General features: G+C 50.2%; 1 protein-coding gene across 1 annotated transcript; it reads right to left on the reverse strand.

Annotated features, from left to right (window-relative positions):
* Positions 1–77: 77 nt before the first annotated feature.
* On the reverse strand, positions 78–2,604 carry LOC136467915 (transmembrane 9 superfamily member 11-like). Its single transcript, XM_066466727.1, has one exon. It carries the CDS (start codon positions 2,419–2,421, stop codon positions 436–438), a length of 1,986 nt encoding a protein of 661 aa, XP_066322824.1. The 5' UTR covers positions 2,422–2,604; the 3' UTR covers positions 78–435.
* Positions 2,605–11,000: the final 8,396 nt, after the last annotated feature.

Below are 11,000 nucleotides of genomic sequence, written 5' to 3' on the forward strand. Positions count from 1 at the left end.
AAAACCAGTATGGTGATACTTCACTCAGCACATATATATTCATAAGCAGATTAAATAAAGTTGGGCAAAATAAACCATACGTTAACAGAATCTATTAGCAGGCGGCGATAACGGGATCTAACATTCAGGGAAAATGTCAATGAACATAAATTGAAGCAGATATGGTCCTAAGCATACATATTGAGATATAGTAATGGGAGTCTAAACAACTATAGTAACGCCACATGTGAATAAAGCAATTCAATCTATTACATCGTTCAAGCTGCTAACACCTCTCCATAAATCCATTGATGAATCCTAGTAGCCCTTACAATAGTTATTCAGGCTTTTGTATACCAAAAGATGACATGAACTAAGATTTGTGACTACAAACTTTTCAGTGTCCATTCTGCTCACCTCTCAATTGAGCGATTTCAATCCTCAGCAGGAAGAAACTTAATCTGCTTTCACCGATGCGAAAAGATAGTGGACAAAGCAGAATGAAGAAATAAACCCAACTGTGCCAGTTGCCAGCATGATAGCAATCACCATGAAGAGCGAGTAACCAATGTAGAGGGTCGCAGACACTGGTCCACTCAGGCTTTTGAGGTCAAAAACGAGATAGTTGATGGAGTACAAGAAAATGTAGATTGCCACCGATCCAGATGAGAAGAATGACTTCCACCACCACTTCCAATCCTCAACACACAGGTGCATGTAAGTCAGAACCAGGGAAACCTCAGCGCAGACAATAACCAGGAGCAGCAAAACAATGAAGAGGAATCCAAAGACATAGTACACACGGCCCATCCATATGCTTGACATGATGAAGAAGAGCTCGATGAATAGGGTGCCGAAGGGCAGTGTGCCAGCACCAAGAACCAACAACCAGGATGGGTACTTCTGAGGAGGGATTTCACGAGGGATCTGGTTCGTGCGGACAGGGTACTCAATATGTGGCGCCTTGGCACCAAGGAACCCACCAACAAGCGTGAGCGGGACAGAGATGCAGAACCAGAGCAGAAGCAGCACAACGAACAATGAGAAGGGGATGGCACCAGTGCTGTGGCTTCCCCACAACAGGAAGTTGAGTGTGGTCAGGATCAGGAATGCAATGCCGGGGAAGAAGCAAGCCACTCGCCACGAAACACCGACCCACCCAGAGTGATCCCCACACTTGATCGTCTTCCATACGCGAACACCAACATATCCAGCCAGGATTCCAAGGACCAGATAGAAGAACAGCATGCCTGTGATCAGAGTACCACGGGAGGCTGGGGACATGAACCCGAGCGCAGCAAAGAGAATGGTCACCACCGCCATCCCAAGGATCTGAACACCGTCCCCAACCATGACACAGAGCAGCATCGGGTTGCTTGGCGCACGGAACACATCACTGACCACAAGCTTCCACCCGGACAGCTCCTCATTCATCTGCGCCTGCGCCTCGCTATCAAGCTCCTCGTACTTGGTGAGATCACGCCTCACGGTCCTCAGCAGAATGACAAACACAATACCAGCAAGGAAGGCAATCACCATGAGGGAGTTGAGAATGGAGAACCAGTGCACCTTGGCACCCTCCATCTTGAGGTAGGCATCCCACCTGGAGGGCCACTTGATATCGCTCTCCACGAAGTTCACCTCGTAGGTGTAGACAATGGGCTCGTTCTCCTTGATGCTCATGGACACAGTAGTCGGGTCGCACTTGATCTTGTTGGGGTACTGGTCGTACATCTTGCGCGACTTGACGTCCTCCGGGTTGTGCTTGATGCTGCAGGGCACGACCTCGAATCCGACCACCATCCAGCCAGGGGAGGAGGCGGCGTCCTTGGCCCCGGACGGTATGGCGTCGGTGGCGTCAGCGGCGCCCATGACGCGCGCGACATTGGCGTCCTCGTACTTGTGGACGAGGACGGTGAACTGGAGGTGGTTGAAGACGTAGTAGTCGACGCCGACGCGGATCCCGACGGGGTACCCCGTCCAGCGCATGAGGTAGTCGTCCTTCCTGGTGTAGCGGATGGCGGGGAGGTTGTCGAGGATGAGGTTGACCTGGTACATCTCGTCGATGCGCTTCTTGAGGAGCGCGAAGGCGTCGGGGCCCAGCGGCGGGGAGCGGCAGAGGAAGACGTCGGACTCGTTGGTGTACATGCGGAAGCGGTAGGGCGAGTTCTCGATGCGGTCGCCCATAAGGAGCTCGCCGAGGTTCTCGGCGCTGTCCTTGACCCCGTCTTGCGGCTCGCAGAAGGGGAGGCTGTAGTAGCTGAAGGGCATCTCGGTGTCGATGGAGGTGAGCGAGTTCACCTTCACGTTGAGGTAGTCTCCGGTGTTGTACTTGTGCGGGTAGCTCCCCGGGAGGTAGAACCCGCGGGCGCCCGGCACCGCGGCCGCGAGCAGCGCGGCCACCGCGACGGCGAGGAGGAGGAGCACGCGGGGGCGAGCCATGGATCTGGATCGGCGGGCGCGCGGATCTGGGCCCCGCAGCAGTAGGGTCTGGGGTGGGCGGGTCGGTTGTGGCGCTCGGCCCTGCCCCGGCGAGGAGCTCGCCGGAGGAAGGCGAGGAGGGGGTGTCGGTGGCGGCGGAGCAGATCTGGTGGGGGGCGGAGCGGGTGGGGACGAAATGACACGGGGGAGGAAGCGGGGGGCGGTGGTGTGGTTTATACGGCGTTCATTGCTGGTGCTTGGGGACTTTGGAGTAAGGATGGCAGCGGGAATGCATCCGTCGTCGGGTATAGTCGGAACTTTTTTTTTCTCTAGCTACGGAGAATTTATTTTCTCCCTATTTCGGTTAACTGTCTCGGGTATAGATTCTTGTCTATCTCTGTATCTGTCGGACATCGGTCGGGTAACAGATACCCGATGTGTACTGCATACCTGATAAACAAGGATACTTGGGGTCGCAGCTTTACAATCGGAGACGTTTCTTTTTCACCCAGGTATAAGTGTCGGAGTCTCGGAGATGCCGAGGAGAAGAAGCGAGGTTGCGAGGAGGACGAGCAAAGGTGGCAGAGAGACCGAACTGAGGAAGCGAGAGGCACGAGCGCTCGTGAGGCAGGCGTGCTTGTGCTGCTGGCGGAGATGGTGAGGAAAAATTGAACTAGGGTTCTAGAACATACAAACTATATATATGATTGTTCAGATTTGGGTCAAAATACCTATGTTGAGTTTTTTTGGGCCTAATACTCACATGACAGCTCAAATAGTCGGTTTCCCCAACGGGTAATGGGGACGGGTAAACAGGGAACGTTCCCGTACCCGCTATACCCGTCGGGGATGGATTCTTGCCCATTTAGATTCCCATGGGTAAAGATACGATCCCATCCCCGTTCCCTAATAGATTAAATACCCGTCGGGTATCGGGTATCGGGGCCCGTTGCCATCTTTATCTGAGAGGGAGGGAAGGAACGGGGAGGATTTTGGTGTGTGGAAGCTTCTTCGGCTGTGAATTCCCCGCGTTGCCCCTCTGCTAGGGGTTTTGCTGATACCGCGGGGGCTGTCGGCCTTTGTGGAGGAGGAAACAGGGAAAGTTTCTATCTTTGATGATCAAGGGTGTTTTGTTAATGATCTAGCTTAGAGCTAGAGTATTGATTTTTTTCAATTATTAAATAGTGTAAAAGGTAAAAGATTAGCCTGGATTTAAGTGATAGCCTCGTACATATACATTTCATGATATATCTCTATATCTCATAACACAATATTCAAGGTTGCTTGATGCAGCCTCTCCTCTATATTTTTTTTAAATTAGATAATTAGTGCTATCTTGTATGGTTGGATACACCGTTAGACCAACAAAGTTTTTAATACATTCAAACGCATACAATTGTAAGTTTTATGTATGCAAGCATGCGCGCCTATAAACATAACACACATCCACATCATATCTCTATGAGCCTATTCGAATGGTCGAGTCGGCAGATCTCAAGATTGACGAAGTTATCACAAACGCCTCAGCATCGACGGGTACGTCGTCTACTCACGAAAAGAATAACATCATTAAATTATGAAGCCTTGTTGACTATGTCTATGCCAAGATGAGCATGTTCCGCCATAAAAAAATGTAAACCAGCTGAGCTACGCTTAGTTCAGCAAGACTTTGTGTTTAGGTAAAGCTTCTCAACAAGGAAAAAAACCAAACTTCACAACATGGTCTGCGAGGCGTGTAAGCCATTTCATTTCAGGCTTCTGTTTTACAAAATGGATTTTTATTGTGATCGCTATACCGGTTATGTAATAAACAACCAAAATTTAGGTCTTGTATCTGTACATGAACCCCATTGTAGTACCGTCCCAAGAAAGGTTGGTCCGTTGCTGCAGTGCTCTACCCTCCAATTTTCAGATCTGGGTGTCTCATTGTCGTGACCGAGATCTAGACTAAGGGCCTGTTTGGCAGGGCTCTGGCTTCTCTGAAAATGGCTCCGGCTCTGGCTCCTCTGAAGGAGCTGAAGCCGTTCTGAAAAATATTTGGCAAAACGGCTCATTCGCACTAGACGACGTGAACCCACAGCGAGGAGCCGCGCGAAGCTCGTTTTTGAGACTTCTCCTGCGCAGGCAAAAAATGGCCCCGGCTCTTGACCAGCTTCCCATACAAAACCCTTTCCAAAATAAACATTTGACACAGCTCCTACAAAAACCGAAGCTAAAGCCCCTACAGGACCCTACCAAAAAGGCTCTAAACGGCCTGTTCGCTGGTTGGTTTCTGGGCTGGTTTGGGCTGGCTGGTGTTGATTTATTGTGAGAGAAAAATACTGTTGGCTGGCTGAAACCCACAAGCGAACAGACCGAAAGTTTGGTCGATTGAGTAGGGTCAACCCGCGAGGCCATCACTCCACGTGCTTTACTGCTTGGTCGCACCTAAGATAGGATTATTTTATCGCACCCCTTTGGCTGTACTCGGCCGCTGTCCACGTGTCCATAGCCCATTGGGTGGTGAGCGCGTGCCAATCGGAACCGGCGGTGCTGGTTGCCGGGTTGTATGGCGCCTGGCGGGCGGGCCCCGCCCCTCCCATCCTCTTCGTTCTCTGCTAGGTGGCTCCCTGTCGGTTCCTCCGTCTCCGTCAGCCGTCAGCATTGCTTGTATATGCATCAACAGTTATTCTTCCACTTCCATGGTGCTGCGGAGCACACTCGACGCCGACGTCTCCTTGACAAGGTACCACCATGACACGCTGGAGGGCCAGTCAGTTAGTCCGTACTTGTCGTAACCCTTTTCCCTGATCGGGCAAAAGCGAAACTCCGTACAGGTTTAGAAATGGCCCGGACGGACAGGAGCAGCTCGTCTCGAGCCCTCGACGCGTTTAGTCCACGCTCATCGTCAAACGGCAACAAAGGGCCTGTTTAGTTACTCCAAATTCCAGAATTTGGCACTATGCAAAAAGAAGATTCCCCATCACATCAAACTTGCGGTACATGCATGTAGTACTAAATGTTGACGAAATCAAAAACTAATTGCACAGTTTGGTTGTACTTTGCGAGACGAACGTTTTAAGCCTAAGTAGTCAACGTTTGGACAATTATTACCAAATAAAAACAAATGCTACAGTAAACACTGTAGCCACAGTGTGTCTGCCGGCGCCGACTTCGTCCGCAACTAAACGAGGGCAAACCCTGAAGGAGCAGTGGCACTGGGACAATGGTTCGATTTCAACCTACCTACCATGTTGAATGCCAGCGAGCGAGCAGATCCAATGGCGTCGTGGTGTTTCAACCCACCAACCCAGACCACGGGACCAGGAAACGTCTGGAGGTGCGCCGGGAGTTGGGAGACGAGAACGAGAGCGGCGGACCGCGGGCGCCGCCCACCGACACCGCTGCTCTGCCACCGCGGCCAGCGTCCGTGGACCGTGACTGGGCTTCCGCGCACGGTGCACGCCGTGCTGGGCCGGTGGACAGCGTCGCGCCGTGAGGGCCGTGCTTCGCTGCCCGAGGCCGAAATTGCGAGAGCTGTGTCCCGCCGAATTGTACCCTCTGTTACCCACGGGCCACGGCGCACGGCGCGCTCGCTGCCCCATCAGATTGGGCCTGGGCTCAGCCGCTTTTTTTTTCGTTTCCGTACCTTGGGGCTTGGGAGTACGCACCGTAGTGAAGGTTGACCTTAATCCGGCTACAGGTCTGTTGGTTTTTTTTTTTTGAAAGAACTACAGGTCTGTTGGTGCAGCTTGTAAACTGTTTACAGTTAAAATAAACTGAGATTGAAAACGAAGCAAATGTTTTTTTTACAGTTTGTTTCTAGCCACACTTCTTCCCACATTCCTATTTGTACTAAAACATTTTTTGGCTGTGTTTTTCTTCATTTGTACAAATTAAAAACTGAGCTTTTTTTTACTGTGTTTTTCTTCATTTGTACAGCTTCTCAACATTTTTTCCACCGCTCTACTAATCAGGGTCTATGTTGATGCGACTTATATCAAGTTCCTTTATTCTTTCGTATAAGGCACAGTTCTTATAGCATCTTTGGCCTATTTATCTGTAAATATGAAATAGGTCCTAGCCGAGGGACTCAAGCTAATGTGAACGAGTTTACTAAACAAAAACTAAGCTCCGGTTTGAATTGCGAGATTTTAGCCTTGTATTACTATATTTTGTTATAAAAGTAAATAATGTTTTATAAATTTTTACTCTCTCCATTTAAAATATAAGTTGTTTTGCATTTTCTAGATACATAACTTTTATCATATATTTAGATATAATACATATCTAGATGTGTCAAAAAATAATTTATCTAAAAAAATCACGACTTCAAATCTGGAACATGAGTATATTCCAATGGATCCTAAACAATTGAGTCGCACTAAAGTCCGGGTGATTGGGTGAGAGACAATTTATATCAACTGTTATACGTTAATTATCACTAAACCATAAAGGTCTCGATCTTAGTACCTGCAAAAGCACTAACAAAGAAGCTCATCAAAAGCACTACCCGACTCTTTTGTTGCCGTGATAAGCAAATCACGCCTTGCTCGGCTGCCCTTCTTCCCATGGCTATGGTTTGGCCTGTTCGCTTGGCTGATAAACCATGATTAAAAATATTATTGGCTAATTTATTATGAGAAAAAAATACTATTTGTTGGCTGAAAAAAGTATAACTTATAAATCAAGGGAACAGGACGTTAGCTGTTTCATGTGCATCTCCTCTGCTTGTTTGTTATACAGGAGTATTTTACAGAAACAGGTGCAGCGGTCGTGCTGCAAAAGAGTGAAGCTTCCCATGTTGCCCGATAGCTGACAACGCCTGGCACAAGAATCAACTAGGATTCAAGTATACACATATCAACAAAGAAAGAATTAAAAAAAAAGAAAATAATAAAGGAAAGTATGTTTCAAGTATACACATTTCAACTTTTTCAACCAGATAGAGTCGTGCCACCTCTAAATGTGATAAATATACATGTAAGTGTATGTTTCAACAACTTTTTCATCGTTTTCACATATGTAGTTAATATTTATAGCAAAAAAGCACAATATTATGATACAAAATAGGTGAATTAATATCTTAATATGCTATAAATTGCAATGTTTATAGGGGTATTAAAAAAATTCTACTACAAGGGGGGGGGGGGGGGGGGGGGGGGGGGGGGTGCTGGCCCCTGCTGCCCCCCCTAGTTCCGCCACTACATAGAGCAGGACAGTTCTACGACGGAGAGGGCGGGATCTGTTTTGGTGGTCCTCGACCTCGAGCCCTCTACCTCGGCAAAAGGCGTCCTCACCAAGCTTTGTCCGTTGTTTGTTGTGGCTCCTATCTAGATGGACAAACCGATGCACTATTGTGGCCCTGTTTTGCATCATACACCGTTGTTATCCAAGAGTGTTAGCTAAGACTAAAAAATACTTTTCGAGATGGCATCGTTTTTTCTGACCTCTTTCAGAATCCCTCATGTTTGGAAACGCGGTGCCAGCCACAGTCTATTTAGATTCCTACAACTAATAGTTAGCTACTAAAATTTAGCTAGTAATCTATTTAGATCTCCGGCTAATAAGTTTAGCTAATGTCTTACCACCCAACCCATAATTAGCTATTAACTGGTTTCTCCTAGCTAATATATATAATTGTTAGCTGGTGGATCCAAAGGTATTAGTTAGAAAAAATGGCTAATAGCTAAAGTAATTGTTTGCTTGGTGGTAGATAACGCAATATAACTAACTTATTAGTTGATGATCAAACAAGACCCTAGATACTTTTAGCATCTAGTTTTAGTCACATGGGATCCAAACAGATTCTTTTTTTTAATCCTAGAGCATTTAATTACACATACTCCCTTCATCTCAAATAACCGATGTTTTTGGATTTTAAAAATATATTATAGGTGACAGCTAATGACACATGCGCGCGATATTTGCCATCCTTCCCCGGACAAATAAATGCGAATGCACAAGTATTGATGGAGAGGAAGGGGCATGAGTGGAGTGCATGGAGAGGTGCATGGTTAATTTGAATGGTCCCTACAACTCATGTTTCCACTCCAATTCGTCAGTTATTGTAGGATAAATTTGAAATTTAGAACATCAGTTATAAGGCCATTCTCAATGGAGTTTTATGAGGTGTGTCATGCACATTTAATAGGACGCCACATCAGCAGATCTGAACTTTTTGCATGAAACTAGTAGGAGAGAGAAGAGATTCGTTTCATCCCCACGAAACGACCTGGGCGTCGTTACCAACGCCGTGAAACGGGCACGAAACCCGCACTGAGAGCCTCGATTCGTTTCATCGCGTCTGCGATCTTCTTCCTCCTTCGAACACCACCATCACCGGGCACGGCTCTGCCGGCCGTGGGCGCAGGCATCGCCGAGCGCAGCGCCGCCGGCCGAGGGCGGACGCGAGCATCGCCGAGCGTGGTTCCTGCCGTTGCGGGTTTCGCGGGCGCCGCCGGCCATGGGCGTGAGCTCCGCCGCGGGCGCGAGCACCACCACTGCGGCTCCTCCGGTCTTGGGCGCGGGCGCAGCTGACCGCGGGCTCCGCTGCACGCCGCGCGCTCGCGTCCGCGCCGCCGTCTTCCGTGGCCGCCGCTACGCAGCCCGTGCATCTCCTGTTCGCACCGTCGTCTTCCGTGGCTGCTGCTCGCGTCCGCGCCGTCGTCGTCCGTTCCGTGTTCGCAAGCGCGCGACCCTGGGCAGAGTAGAGGGAGAAGCCGGTGGGACCCAAAAAGCTAAAATAACACATGAAACTGTGCGATGAAACTCTGCACTGAGAATGAGACATGTTTCATGCTTTGTTTCATGATCTTGGTAACTGTGAGGTGAAATTGTGCATTGAGACTGGCCTAATTACCGATGTGAGCTTCATTATTGACAGTATGAGCCACACGATCCAGTCTCGTGGCTGCAGTGACCATAAATAGCCCTGTTCACTTACTTATCAGTCTGGCTTATCAGCCATAAAACAATATTTTTCTCTCCGTGTCGCTCTCCCCCGAGGGCGACTCGGGCGGCGCCGTCGCCCCCGCCTTCGTGCCCCTCCCTACATCCTCCCTGTCTCGGCCGCCGCCAGAGCTCGCCGCGCGGAGCTCCGGTGGAGGGCAAGGACGGCGGAGGCCGGGTGTCTCCCTCCCTCTCCCTCTCCATCCCTCTCCCTTTCCCGGTGATAACTTGCGCCGTCGTCGCACTTCTCATGGTGGTGGCTGGCGGCCCAGATCCGGGCTCTCTGTGGGTGGATCTAGTTCCCCGCCGGCTAGATCCGGCTCCGGCGGCGTGGGGGTGGTGCTGGCGCGTTTCGGGCTGGTTCGTTGGGTTCCGACGCGATTCTTCAAGGGGAACCTCGGCCGGCGGCGCTCCTGGCATCAGGGCGGACGGACCCCTCCCTCCCCTGCCCGGATCTGTCTCCCAGGCCAGGATCTGTTGTCATGTCTCTCCCGGGGGCTCCTCAGCATGCTCTTTGGGGGAACTCGACCGGCGGCACACCCGGTCCGGGGTGGACGGAGCCTGCACTCTCCGCCCTGGATCTGCGGAGGAGGTGCTCTCCGGCCTTCACCGACGTCGGGGGCGGCGGCCCGCCGCGGCACCCTTCGGGTCTGGTGGGGTTGGGAACGAATGTAGTGGTGGCAGTCGGCCTTGGCCTCCTTGGTCAGGGCTGGTGTTCCTCTACTGGATCCGGCGTGCTGATGGTGGAAGTTCGTAATGGGGCTGCTGGAGGCTCTGCGCGGCGGGTTTTGACGCTGGGACCGCTTGCCAGGGGCTGGGACGGTGGTGGGATGGGCGACTGGGGCTTCTTCTGATCCCGGCCCTCTTCTCCCCGCCACCTGCCTTTCCCTTGCCCAGGCTGGTTCCTCGGGTCAGGCTACCTCTGTGGGACTCCAGCGGCGGCGAGTATGGAAGAAGCATAAGGTCGGGGCGAAAGCTTGGACGACGACATCTGCGGATGCCGTGCCCTCTTTGGAGGCGTCCTTTACTACCTCTCTTCCTACCGCGTTGGATGTCGCAGGTGAAAACCTTCCCTCGTTGGGCTAGCTTGTCGACGCTCTTGGCGTTGTTTCCTTCTTGAAGGCTTTGCTAGGCGATCCAGATTCCGCTGTGAACCTTTTTGTCGTCAGTCATGGCGCTTCTCCTACAGTGACAGTGCTCGGTGCTCCCTACGGTTCTCCAAGTTGTCTTTCTCTAGTTGAGGTGTCTTAGTTGGGTGGGTGTTGTTAGTTGAGTAGACGCGACCAAGCTACAGGTAGTGCGCGTGAGTTGTGACAGTTGTTCAAAAGTTGCTAGGACGAGTGGAGCACTCTCCTGAGTTGTATGGTTTTTGATCCAGTTTCCGCTCAAAAAACTGAGTGAGCATTTGCCCTTTTTTTTCCTTTCATTGTCTAATAGAAATCACGGCAAAGCTTTCGCCGTCCTTTTGAAAAAAATATTTTTCTCTCAATAAATCAATTTCAGCCGACTTATCGAGCGCAGGAACCGTCAGCCTTCCTAAATCATTTTCGAAAAGGAGTTCAAATTCTGAATTGTAGTGCCCATATATGGCCATATAAGAACTATAGGAGTACAGTATAAAGCATAAATGGAAAACATGGGAAACTCGTTAAAGCGGAACAGTAAACAGA

This window comes from Miscanthus floridulus, chromosome 7 (assembly GCF_019320115.1).
Source record: "Miscanthus floridulus cultivar M001 chromosome 7, ASM1932011v1, whole genome shotgun sequence".
NCBI lineage: Eukaryota > Viridiplantae > Streptophyta > Magnoliopsida > Poales > Poaceae > Miscanthus > Miscanthus floridulus.

Coding starts and splice junctions, on each gene's coding strand:
- LOC136467915 (XM_066466727.1), bottom strand. CDS start 2,421: ATGGCTCGCCCCCGCGTGCTCCTCCTCCTCGCCGTCGCGGTGGCCGCG.